Here is a 14,208-nt window from a genome sequence, read left to right as displayed (position 1 = left end):
TATGCTGCATACCACCAGTCCGGTGGGACTGCTTCCAAGATTTCCTTTCTGGTCACTGGTGTGCCTAGGATCGAGCTCCATCTACACATACAGTACAGGCCTGCCAGAACATGTGCAAAGTGGGTTTTTGTTTGGGTCGAATTTTCTGTTACCGTGGGATGTGAGCGTGCGGCTAGAACACGCGTAATTTTGGGCGGCATCGTATGAAAAAATTCGCAACCGCAAGAAAGTCAATCCTCATTCGGCAAAAAGTGTTGAGCTTAACATAATCTTTAGCTTGAAAATATCCATCGGTGTTGAATATGAATGTCTCGTAGGCCAACGATTTATCATGAGCGCGCCAGATAGTATTCTTCCAAAGGTACCAAGTTTGGTGCAAATCGGTTCACTAGAAACCACATTGAAGCGCGACCATAGGCACATATAAATAAATAAATAAATAAACAAATTTATATATATATATATATATATATATATATATATATATATATATATATATATATATATATATATATATATCTATGTGTATATATATTTATTTATATATATATATATATATATATATATATATATATATATATATATATATATATATATATATATATATATATATATATACAAACATTCATTTTTATTTATAAGATATATTATATTGTATATTATTTTTTTGTGTTGGTGGGGAGGGGTTGTTGGGTGAATGGTGGTTGTTGGGTTGGTGGGGGTTGTTGGGTGGAAGGGGGGCTGGTGCAAAATAACGGGTAAAAACGTCACCCCATGTATACGTCCCTCATTGCATCCAACAACCCCCTCCCCCCAACGCCCAACAACCCTCTCCCCCACACCCAACAACCTCCCCCCCCCCCCCTTCCTCTGCACCCTAGTATCAGAAATTTCTACCCGTTATTTTGCACCAGCCCCCCCCACCACCCAGCAACCCCATCCACCCAACCCGACACCCACCCAACCCCATCCCTACATTCCCACCAACCACCCAACCACATCCCCACATTCCCACCACCTACCCAACCCCATCCCCAGATCTAGCATTTAATTAAGAATGCCGATCTAGCGACGCGCGATGTTTTTCCGGGAATTCCGGATCTCCATCAAAATATAGTCCAAACCGTAATAGTTCGGCAGATCCATGAATGTGGATCGATCGCCGAACAATTTATGTTGGAACCCGAGCAACTGTAACATAAAAGACTCGTTGGGTTCAACCTGAGCCCGCACGGTCTTGACGCGATCGTACGCGTCCCTTAGGCTTAGCTGGCCGTACTTCATCAGGTACGCCAGGCACAATGTCACTGAACGGCTCATGCCTGCTACGCAATGAACTAGAGCAGCGCCACCGGCCTTGCGTTCCTGATGGATCATGTCGGCTACTTTATGGAAGTAGGGTTCCAGATTTGTCTCATGCCTATTTAGTTCCGGGATCCTTAGATACCGTGTGTTTTCCGCAGGGAGTTCAGTATCGTCTAACTCGGCTTCGGTTGTAACATTGATTATCAATGTTATTCCCTTTTTTTGCAACACGTCAACATTGGCACCTCCACCGCAGAGGTAGAGGTTTTCGACTATTTGTGAAAATACATCCTTCTGTGGGATAATTTCCACGAAGTCTTTGTCACTATAATCAAGGAGTTTTTGGAGCCTTGAAAATCTCCGTACATCTGAATACATTTTAAAATATTGCAACGTATATCGTTCGCAACAGACACAAAATGAATGGTGCCTACTCTTCGTTCTCTCTTCCTTATTTACTTTAGAGATAGATGAGCATGGCATGCTATGACGAGCATTGTATAATATGAAAATATTTTTTGACACTTTGACGGTCAAGGATGATAAACAAATATTGACTCGCAACTGAATATTATTGCTATTTACGGTGCCATACAGGAATCCCCATGAAGCTGGGGAATCCAGTATCGTAGTGTGATAAAACCTCAACAACAAAGAAGCATACGAGGATTATTTTACAAAATGAAACCATTCGAAAGTTTTACATTTTCCAACGTGGACGTAAGGCGAGTGCTACATTTTCTGCGTACGACGCGTCATTTATCTATTTAACTTTACTGCACACAGGAAGAAGTTGTTCCAAATCGATAAAACTATGATAATAGTTGGAGTGTTGGGAAAATCGAAAGAGGCTCATTGTAATAAATTGGTGGATTTTGATCTGTTAAACGTTCATCCATAGCTCGCAGAAGAACCTGAAATAGATGTACTGTCGTATGGCACCACAACTCGGGAAAGCAATATTTTTGCTAATGTTTGTTTATTTTTTTTCAAGGGAAAAGTGAAATTTTACTTTCGTACAGAAGGAAACCCGGTGTTTCTTTATTTCGATGCCACAATTGATAGCATTGATTTGTTAGAGCTCACCGAACGGATAATAGTGGAAAAACCCCGTTGAATCCCCGTTGAACTTCATAGAATTCAATAGTACAATCCGCACCCTTTTTGCTAGGGTGTTTTTGTTTGCGCTGCAAGTGTTCCATCTCGTAGAATCCTTAATGTCGTTCGGTATGTCATATCTTTCCATATTCAAATCGTTGAAAATTATTCGTGAAAACTATGTCCTGAAGTTTCTTTCCAGAATGCTGAAAGCAGCAAAGATTGGTTCATTCATGGGTAAAAAGTGTCTTCTTTGCAGCCCAGGGTTGCTCTTTATGTTCAATCTTCTCAACAGTGACAGCAAGCAGCATGCCGCGGAAGATATTGAAGAACTTGAAACGAAAGTGGAAGATTTTACCAACAAAACACTACGAAATCAATTCATCATTGCGAACAATAGTGCAATGTCCCTGTTTTCGGTACCAAAACGCAGGCAGTTTGTTTCTACAACGAGTTCAAACAACAGCGGAACAACATGGGAATATGTTACCTGAAAAAGATGAGCAGGTCATCCTGGAGCAGTCGAAACCGTATGATTGTTTGGTTTTCCCTTGAAATACAAATTTCCTTTCAAGGACCCAACGCAAGAAGCATTTTGGGATTGATACAGGATCACGTCGACGATGGTTTGGAATGTGGATTTGACGAAAGCGATAACCAATCAAGACAAAGAATCAGGACACATTATGCTGTAAGTTGATTGCTAATGCTAATGTGCTAATTATTTCAAACATTTTTGCGCATTATATTCATATCCGTCTTACCGACATAACTTTTGAAACATTTATCAGCTCCCTACCACAGGCGCTTGGTTTGAGATGTTTAAATTGATGAATGAACTGTTTATCGAACACCCAAACGATCCGTACTACGATGCCTACGACACAGATTTTGTAAGTATGTTCTAAAAATGACACTGCGACAAATATGCTAACTCAAACACACTTGCACGTTTTGTTTCAGGCCGCTTATTTGCAGAATTTCATGGGCTGGAGTTGGCCATTATCAAGTACAAGGATGTGCTACTACCACACTATGGTACCTCATTCCACGAAACAAAATACCAGGATGCGCTAAACTTGCTTCTTGCTGAAAGAGTACTGAGACGCGATTTGGCAAAATGGTAAACAGCAGTGTGAATTTCTTAGTTTGCGCGGTAACCCATGCGTGCTAGGGAAGCATAAACAGTTGATCCTACATAATACGACAAGCGAATTACGAGTTTTTTCAAATTATAGCTAAAAGCTGTAGCAACTGCAACCGTCTTGAACGTGTACAGTTTCCCATATTCGAGCCTTCAATTAGCGACTTTCGTGCTGCGGAATGTATCAACAAAAACGTTTCCAACCTCATGTGTTTCGATAGTACTGGTCGAACCGCTTAGAACATGAGGCTGGTATCTGTAGGAGATGAAGATGAGCTTGCAAATAATGACGCTCAAATGGATGACCGACAAACACGTAGAGAAAGGAGGCAATCTGAGGGGAAACACCCGGTATCGCTGGTGCATCTTCGTCTACCGAAATTGAACAGCCACACGGGCCAACCCGGCTACCTTCTACTACCGAGTATCTTCCGGGTATGCTGCATACCACCAGTTCGGTGGGACTGCTTCCAAGATTTCCTTTCTGGTCACTGGTGTGCCTAGGATCGAGCTCTATCTACACATACAGTACAGGCCAGCCAGAACATGTGCAAAGTGGGTTTTTGTTTGGGTCGAATTTTCTGTTACCGTGGGATGTGAGCGTGCGGCTAGAACACGCGTAATTTTGGGCGGCATCGTATGAAAAAATTCGCAACCGCAAGAAAGTCAATCCTCATTCGGCAAAAAGTGTTGAGCTTAACATAATCTTTAGCTTGAAAATATCCATCGGTGTTGAATATGAATGTCTCGTAGGCCAACGATTTATCATGAGCGCGCCAGATAGTATTCTTCCAAAGGTACCAAGTTTGGTGCAAATCGGTTCACTAGAAACCACATTGAAGCGCGACCATAGGCACATATAAATAAATAAATAAATAAACAAATTTATATATATATATATATATATATATATATATATATATATATATATATATATATATATATATATATATATATATATATATATATATATATATATCTATGTGTATATATATATTTATTTATATATATATATATATATATATATATATATATATATATATATATATATATATATATATATATATATATATATATATATATATATATATATATATATATATATATACAAACATTCATTTTTATTTATAAGATATATTATATTGTATATTATTTTTTTGTGTTGGTGGGGAGGGGTTGTTGGGTGAATGGTGGTTGTTGGGTTGGTGGGGGTTGTTGGGTGGAAGGGGGGCTGGTGCAAAATAACGGGTAAAAACGTCACCCCATGTATACGTCCCTCATTGCATCCAACAACCCCCTCCCCCCAACGCCCAACAACCCTCTCCCCCACACCCAACAACCTCCCCCCCCCTTCCTCTGCACCCTAGTATCAGAAATTTCTACCCGTTATTTTGCACCAGCCCCCCCACCACCCAGCAACCCCATCCACCCAACCCGACACCCACCCAACCCCATCCCTACATTCCCACCAACCACCCAACCACATCCCCACATTCCCACCACCTACCCAACCCCATCCCCAGATCTAGCATTTAATTAAGAATGCCGATCTAGCGACGCGCGATGTTTTTCCGGGAATTCCGGATCTCCATCAAAATATAGTCCAAACCGCAATAGTTCGGCAGATCCATGAATGTGGATCGATCGCCGAACAATTTATGTTGGAACCCGAGCAACTGTAACATAAAAGACTCGTTGGGTTCAACCTGAGCCCGCACGGTCTTGACGCGATCGTACGCGTCCCTTAGGCTTAGCTGGCCGTACTTCATCAGGTACGCCAGGCACAATGTCACTGAACGGCTCATTCCTGTTACGCAATGAACTAGAGCAGCGCCACCGGCCTTGCGTTCCTGATGGATCATGTCGGCTACTTTATGGAAGTAGGGTTCCAGATTTGTCTCATGCCTATTTAGTTCCGGGATCCTTAGATACCGTGTGTTTTCCGCAGGGAGTTCAGTATCGTCTAACTCGGCTTCGGTTGTAACATTGATTATCAATGTTATTCCCTTTTTTTGCAACACGTCAACATTGGCACCTCCACTGCAGAGGTAGAGGTTTTCGACTATTTGTGAAAATACATCCTTCTGTGGGATAATTTCCACGAAGTCTTTGTCACTATAATCAAGGAGTTTTTGGAGCCTTGAAAATCTCCGTACATCTGAATACATTTTAAAATATTGCAACGTATATCGTTCGCAACAGACACAAAATGAATGGTGCCTACTCTTCGTTCTCTCTTCCTTATTTACTTTAGAGATAGATGAGCATGGCATGCTATGACGAGCATTGTATAATATGAAAATATTTTTTGACACTTTGACGGTCAAGGATGATAAACAAATATTGACTCGCAACTGAATATTATTGCTATTTACGGTGCCATACAGGAATCCCCATGAAGCTGGGGAATCCAGTATCGTAGTGTGATAAAACCTCAACAACAAAGAAGCATACGAGGATTATTTTACAAAATGAAACCATTCGAAAGTTTTACATTTTCCAACGTGGACGTAAGGCGAGTGCTACATTTTCTGCGTACGACGCGTCATTTATCTATTTAACTTTACTGCACACAGGAAGAAGTTGTTCCAAATCGATAAAACAATGATAATAGTTGGAGTGTTGGGAAAATCGAAAGAGGCTCATTGTAATAAATTGGTGGATTTTGATCTGTTAAACGTTCATCCATAGCTCGCAGAAGAACCTAAAATAGATGTACTGTCGTATGGCACCACAACTCGGGAAAGCAATATTTTTGCTAATGTTTGTTTATTTTTTTTCAAGGGAAAAGTGAAATTTTACTTTCGTACAGAAGGAAACCCGGTGTTTCTTTATTTCGATGCCACAATTGATAGCATTGATTTGTTAGAGCTCACCGAACGGATAATAGTGGAAAAAACCCGTTGAATCCCCGTTGAACTTCATAGAATTCAATAGTACAATCCGCACCCTTTTTGCTAGGGTGTTTTTGTTTGCGCTGCAAGTGTTCCATCTCGTAGAATCCGTAATGTCGTTCGGCATGTCATATCTTTCCATATTCAAATCGTTGAAAATTATTCGTGAAAACTATGTCCTGAAGTTTCTTTCCAGAATGCTGAAAGCAGCAAAGATTGGTTCATTCATGGGTAAAAAGTGTCTTCTTTGCAGCCCAGGGTTGCTCTTTATGTTCAATCTTCTCAACAGTGACAGCAAGCAGCATGCCGCGGAAGATATTGAAGAACTTGAAACGAAAGTGGAAGATTTTACCAACAAAACACTACGAAATCAATTCATCATTGAGAACAATAGTGCAATGTCCCTGTTTTCGGTACCAAAACGCAGGCAGTTTGTTTCTACAACGAGTTCAAACAACAGCGGAACAACATGGGAATATGTTACCTGAAAAAGATGAGCAGGTCATCCTGGAGCAGTCGAAACCGTATGATTGTTTGGTTTTCCCTTGAAATACAAATTTCCTTTCAAGGACCCAACGCAAGAAGCATTTTGGGATTGATACAGGATCACGTCGACGATGGTTTGGAATGTGGATTTGACGAAAGCGATAACCAATCAAGACAAAGAATCAGGACACATTATGCTGTAAGTTGATTGCTAATGCTAATGTGCTAATTATTTCAAACATATTTGCGCATTATATTCATATCCGTCTTACCGACATAACTTTTGTAACATTTATCAGCTCCCTACCACAGGCGCTTGGTTTGAGATGTTTAAATTGATGAATGAACTGTTTATCGAACACCCAAACGATCCGTACTACGATGCCTACGACACAGATTATGTAAGTATGTTCTAAAAATGACACTGCGACAAATATGCTAACTCAAACACACTTGCACGTTTTGTTTCAGGCCGCTTATTTGCAGAATTTCCATGATATTGTCGTCATCGACGAACATTTCTTCGGTGAAATATGCGAGCATGGGCTGGAGTTGGCCATTATCAAGTACAAGGATGTGCTACTACCACACTATGGTACCTCATTCCACGAAACAAAATACCAGGATGCGCTAAACTTGCTTCTTGCTGAAAGAGTACTGCGACGCGATTTGGCAAAATGGTAAACAGCAGTGTGAATTTCTTAGTTTGCGCGGTAACCCATGCGTGCTAGGGAAGCATAAACAGTTGATCCTACATAATACGACAAGCGAATTACGAGTTTTTTCAAATTATAGCTAAAAGCTGTAGCAACTGCAACCGTCTTGAACGTGTACAGTTTCCCATATTCGAGCCTTCAATTAGCGACTTTCGTGCTGCGGTATTTATCAACAAAAACGTTTCCAACCTCATGTGTTTCGATAGTACTGGTCGAACCGCTTAGAACATGAGGCTGGTATCTGTAGGAGATGAAGATGAGCTTGCAAATAATGACGCTCAAATGGATGACCGACAAACACGTAGAGAAAGGAGGCAATCTGAGGGGAAACACCCGGTATCGCTGGTGCATCTTCGTCTACCGAAATTGAACAGCCACACGGGCCAACCCGGCTACCTTCTACTACCGAGTATCTTCCGGGTATGCTGCATACCACCAGTCCGGTGGGACTGCTTCCAAGATTTCCTTTCTGGTCACTGGTGTGCCTAGGATCGAGCTCCATCTACACATACAGTACAGGCCTGCCAGAACATGTGCAAAGTGGGTTTTTGTTTGGGTCGAATTTTCTGTTACCGTGGGATGTGAGCGTGCGGCTAGAACACGCGTAATTTTGGGCGGCATCGTATGAAAAAATTCGCAACCGCAAGAAAGTCAATCCTCATTCCAATCCTCATGATAAACAAATATTGACTCGCAACTGAATATTATTGCTATTTACGGTGCCATACAGGAATCCCCATGAAGCTGGGGAATCCAGTATCGTAGTGTGATAAAACCTCAACAACAAAGAAGCATACGAGGATTATTTTACAAAATGAAACCATTCGAAAGTTTTACATTTTCCAACGTGGACGTAAGGCGAGTGCTACATTTTCTGCGTACGACGCGTCATTTATCTATTTAACTTTACTGCACAGAGGAAGAAGTGGTTCCAAATCGATAAAAAAATGATAATAGTTGGAGTGTTGGGAAAATCGAAAGAGGCTCATTGTAATAAATTGGTGGATTTTGATCTGTTAAACGTTCATCCATAGCTCGCAGAAGAACCTGAAATAGATGTACTGTCGTATGGCACCACAACTCGGGAAAGCAATATTTTTGCTAATGTTTGTTTATTTTTTTTCAAGGGAAAAGTGAAATTTTACTTTCGTACAGAAGGAAACCCGGTGTTTCTTTATTTCGATGCCACATTTGATAGCATTGATTTGTTAGAGCTCACCGAACGGATAATAGTGGAAAAAACCCGTTGAATCCCCGTTGAACTTCATAGAATTCAATAGTACAATCCGCACCCTTTTTGCTAGGGTGTTTTTGTTTGCGCTGCAAGTGTTCCATCTCGTAGAATCCTTAATGTCGTTCGGCATGTCATATCTTTCCATATTCAAATCGTTGAAAATTATTCGTGAAAAATATGTCCTGAAGTTTCTTTCCAGAATGCTGAAAGCAGCAAAGATTGGTTCATTCATGGGTAAAAAGTGTCTTCTTTGCAGCCCAGGATTGCTCTTTATGTTCAATCTTCTCAACAGTGACAGCAAGCAGCATGCCGCGGAAGATATTGAAGAACTTGAAACGAAAGTGGAAGATTTTACCAACAAAACACTACGAAATCAATTCATCATTGCGAACAATAGTGCAATGTCCCTGTTTTCGGTACCAAATCGCAGGCAGTTTGTTTCTACAACGAGTTCAAACAACAGCGGAACAACATGGGAATATATTACCTGAAAAAGATGAGCAGGTCATCCTGGAGCAGTCGAAACCGTATGATTGTTTGGTTTCCCCTTGAAATACAAATTTCCTTTCAAGGACCCAACGCAAGAAGCATTTTGGGATTGATACAGGATCACGTCGACGATGGTTTGGAATGTGGATTTGACGAAAGCGATAACCAATCAAGACAAAGAAGCAGGACACATTATGCTGTAAGTTGATTGCTAATGCTAATGTGCTAATTATTTCAAACATTTTTGCGCATTATATTCATATCCGTCTTACCGACATAACTTTTGTAACATTTATCAGCTCCCTACCACAGGCGCTTGGTTTGAGATGTTTAAATTGATGAATGAACTGTTTATCGAACACCCAAACGATCCGTACTACGATGCCTACGACACAGATTATGTAAGTATGTTCTAAAAATGACACTGCGACAAATATGCTAACTCAAACACACTTGCACGTTTTGTTTCAGGCCGCTTATTTGCAGAATTTCCATGATATTGTCGTCATCGACGAACATTTCTTCGGTGAAATATGCGAGCATGGGCTGGAGTTGGCCATTATCAAGTACAAGGATGTGCGACTACCACACTATGGTACCTCATTCCACGAAACAAAATACCAGGATGCGCTAAACTTGCTTCTTGCTGAAAGAGTACTGCGACGCGATTTGGCAAAATGGTAAACAGCAGTGTGAATTTCTTAGTTTGCGCGGTAACCCATGCGTGCTAGGGAAGCATAAACAGTTGATCCTACATAATACGACAAGCGAATTACGAGTTTTTTCAAATTATAGCTAAAAGCTGTAGCAACTGCAACCGTCTTGAACGTGTACAGTTTCCCATATTCGAGCCTTCAATTAGCGACTTTCGTGCTGCGGAATTTATCAACAAAAACTTTTCCAACCTCATGTGTTTCGATAGTACTGGTCGAACCGCTTAGAACATGAGGCTGGTATCTGTAGGAGATGAAGATGAGCTTGCAAATAATGACGCTCAAATGGATGACCGACAAACACGTAGAGAAAGGAGGCAATCTGAGGGGAAACACCCGGTATCGCTGGTGCATCTTCGTCTACCGAAATTGAACAGCCACACGGGCCAACCCGGCTACCTTCTACTACCGAGTATCTTCCGGGTATGCTGCATACCACCAGTTCGGTGGGACTGCTTCCAAGATTTCCTTTCTGGTCACTGGTGTGCCTAGGATCGAGCTCTATCTACACATACAGTACAGGCCAGCCAGAACATGTGCAAAGTGGGTTTTTGTTTGGGTCGAATTTTCTGTTACCGTGGGATGTGAGCGTGCGGCTAGAACACGCGTAATTTTGGGCGGCATCGTATGAAAAAATTCGCAACCGCAAGAAAGTCAATCCTCATTCCAATCCTCATGATAAACAAATATTGACTCGCAACTGAATATTATTGCTATTTACGGTGCCATACAGGAATCCCCATGAAGCTGGGGAATCCAGTATCGTAGTGTGATAAAACCTCAACAACAAAGAAGCATACGAGGATTATTTTACAAAATGAAACCATTCGAAAGTTTTACATTTTCCAACGTGGACGTAAGGCGAGTGCTACATTTTCTGCGTACGACGCGTCATTTATCTATTTAACTTTACTGCACAGAGGAAGAAGTGGTTCCAAATCGATAAAACAATGATAATAGTTGGAGTGTAGGGAAAATCGAAAGAGGCTCATTGTAATAAATTGGTGGATTTTGATCTGTTAAACGTTCATCCATAGCTCGCAGAAGAACCTGAAATAGATGTACTGTCGTATGGCACCACAACTCGGGAAAGCAATATTTTTGCTAATGTTTGTTTATTTTTTTTCAAGGGAAAAGTGAAATTTTACTTTCGTACAGAAGGAAACCCGGTGTTTCTTTATTTCGATGCCACATTTGATAGCATTGATTTGTTAGAGCTCACCGAACGGATAATAGTGGAAAAAACCCGTTGAATCCCCGTTGAACTTCATAGAATTCAATAGTACAATCCGCACCCTTTTTGCTAGGGTGTTTTTGTTTGCGCTGCAAGTGTTCCATCTCGTAGAATCCTTAATGTCGTTCGGTATGTCATATCTTTCCATATTCAAATCGTTGAAAATTATTCGTGAAAAATATGTTCTGAAGTTTCTTTCCAGAATGCTGAAAGCAGCAAAGATAAGATTGGTTCATTCATGGGTAAAAAGTGTCTTCTTTGCAGCCCAGGGTTGCTCTTTATGTTCAATCTTCTCAACAGTGACAGCAAGCAGCATGCCGCGGAAGATATTGAAGAACTTGAAACGAAAGTGGAAGATTTTACCAACAAAACACTACGAAATCAATTCATCATTGCGAACAATAGTGCAATGTCCCTGTTTTCGGTACCAAAACGCAGGCAGTTTGTTTCTACAACGAGTTCAAACAACAGCGGAACAACATGGGAATATGTTACCTGAAAAAGATGAGCAGGTCATCCTGGAGCAGTCGAAACCGTATGATTGTTTGGTTTTCCCTTGAAATACAAATTTCCTTTCAAGGACCCAACGCAAGAAGCATTTTGGGATTGATACAGGATCACGTCGACGATGGTTTGGAATGTGGATTTGACGAAAGCGATAACCAATCAAGACAAAGAATCAGGACACATTATGCTGTAAGTTGATTGCTAATGCTAATGTGCTAATTATTTCAAACATTTTTGCGCATTATATTCATATCCGTCTTACCGACATAACTTTTGTAACATTTATCAGCTCCCTACCACAGGCGCTTGGTTTGAGATGTTTAAATTGATGAATGAACTGTTTATCGAACACCCAAACGATCCGTACTACGATGCCTACGACACAGATTTTGTAAGTATGTTCTAAAAATGACACTGCGACAAATATGCTAACTCAAACACACTTGCACGTTTTGTTTCAGGCCGCTTATTTGCAGAATTTCCATGATATTGTCGTCATCGACGAACATTTCTTCGGTGAAATATGCGAGCATGGGCTGGAGTTGGCCATTATCAAGTACAAGGATGTGCTACTACCACACTATGGTACCTCATTCCACGAAACAAAATACCAGGATGCGCTAAACTTGCTTCTTGCTGAAAGAGTACTGCGACGCGATTTGGCAAAATGGTAAACAGCAGTGTGAATTTCTTAGTTTGCGCGGTAACCCATGCGTGCTAGGGAAGCATAAACAGTTGATCCTACATAATACGACAAGCGAATTACGAGTTTTTTCAAATTATAGCTAAAAGCTGTAGCAACTGCAACCGTCTTGAACGTGTACAGTTTCCCATATTCGAGCCTTCAATTAGCGACTTTCGTGCTGCGGAATTTATCAACAAAAACTTTTCCAACCTCATGTGTTTCGATAGTACTGGTCGAACCGCTTAGAACATGAGGCTGGTATCTGTAGGAGATGAAGATGAGCTTGCAAATAATGACGCTCATATGGATGACCGACAAACACGTAGAGAAAGGAGGCAATCTGAGGGGAAACACCCGGTATCGCTGGTGCATCTTCGTCTACCGAAATTGAACAGCCACACGGGCCAACCCGGCTACCTTCTACTACCGAGTATCTTCCGGGTATGCTGCATACCACCAGTCCGGTGGGACTGCTTCCAAGATTTCCTTTCTGGTCACTGGTGTGCCTAGGATCGAGCTCCATCTACACATACAGTACAGGCCTGCCAGAACATGTGCAAAGTGGGTTTTTGTTTGGGTCGAATTTTCTGTTACCGTGGGATGTGAGCGTGCGGCTAGAACACGCGTAATTTTGGGCGGCATCGTATGAAAAAATTCGCAACCGCAAGAAAGTCAATCCTCATTCGGCAAAAAGTGTTGAGCTTAACATAATCTTTAGCTTGAAAATATCCATCGGTGTTGAATATGAATGTCTCGTAGGCCAACGATTTATCATGAGCGCGCCAGATAGTATTCTTCCAAAGGTACCAAGTTTGGTGCAAATCGGTTCACTAGAAACCACATTGAAGCGCGACCATAGGCACATATAAATAAATAAATAAATAAATAAATAAACAAATGTATATATATATATATATATATATATATATATATATATATATATATATATATATATATATATATATATATATATATATACATATATATCTATGTGTATATATATTTATTTATATATATAAATATATATATATATATATATATATATATATATATATATATATATATATATATATATATATATATATATATATATATATATATATATATGTATATATATATATATGTATATATATATATATATATATATATATATATATATATATATATATATATATATATATATACATATATATATATATATATATACAAACATTCATTTTTATTTATAAGATATATTATATTGTATATTATTTTTTTGTGTTGGTGGGGAGGGGTTGTTGGGTGAATGGTGGTTGTTGGGTTGGTGGGGGTTGTTGGGTGGAAGGGGAGCTGGTGCAAAATAACGGGTAAAAACGTCACCCCATGTATACGTCCCTCATTGCATCCAACAACCCCCTCCCCCCAACGCCCAACAACCTCCCCCCCCCCTTCCTCTGCACCCTAGTATCAGAAATTTCTACCCGTTATTTTGCACCAGCCCCCCCACCACCCAGCAACCCCATCCACCCAACCCGACACCCACCCAACCCCATCCCTACATTCCCACCAACCACCCAACCACATCCCCACATTCCCACCACCCACCCAACCCCATCCCCAGATCTAGCATTTAATTAAGAATGCCGATCTAGCGACGCGCGATGTTTTTCCGGGAATTCCGGATGTCCATCAAAATATAGTCCAAACCGCAATAGTTCGGCAGA

The 14,208-nt window shown here is 40.6% G+C and overlaps 1 protein-coding gene and 4 pseudogenes across 1 annotated transcript; 4 read left to right on the top strand and 1 right to left on the bottom strand.

The window, feature by feature from the left end:
• Nucleotides 1–1,065: 1,065 nt before the first annotated feature.
• LOC128724244 (dual specificity protein phosphatase 14-like) lies at nt 1,066–1,575 on the bottom strand (the record flags this gene model as incomplete). Its single annotated transcript, XM_053817993.1, has 1 exon — nt 1,066–1,575. A coding segment is annotated over one exon (510 nt), but the record flags the coding sequence as incomplete, so codon positions are not given.
• A 411-nt stretch (nt 1,576–1,986) lies between these two features.
• Nucleotides 1,987–3,787, top strand: LOC128724242 (nonsense-mediated mRNA decay factor SMG8-like; annotated as a pseudogene).
• A 2,231-nt stretch (nt 3,788–6,018) lies between these two features.
• Nucleotides 6,019–7,868, top strand: LOC128724241 (nonsense-mediated mRNA decay factor SMG8-like; annotated as a pseudogene).
• Nucleotides 7,869–8,605: 737 nt separating this feature from the next.
• On the top strand, nt 8,606–10,571 carry LOC128724240 (nonsense-mediated mRNA decay factor SMG8-like; annotated as a pseudogene).
• Nucleotides 10,572–10,896: 325 nt separating this feature from the next.
• On the top strand, nt 10,897–12,751 carry LOC128724238 (nonsense-mediated mRNA decay factor SMG8-like; annotated as a pseudogene).
• The last annotated feature ends 1,457 nt before the right edge of the window (nt 12,752–14,208 follow it).

The sequence above is a fragment of the Anopheles nili genome, chromosome 3 (assembly GCF_943737925.1).
Source record: "Anopheles nili chromosome 3, idAnoNiliSN_F5_01, whole genome shotgun sequence".
NCBI lineage: Eukaryota > Metazoa > Arthropoda > Insecta > Diptera > Culicidae > Anopheles > Anopheles nili.
The sequence above is the reverse complement of the archived record's forward strand: the minus strand, read 5'-3'. Positions and strand labels throughout refer to the sequence as shown.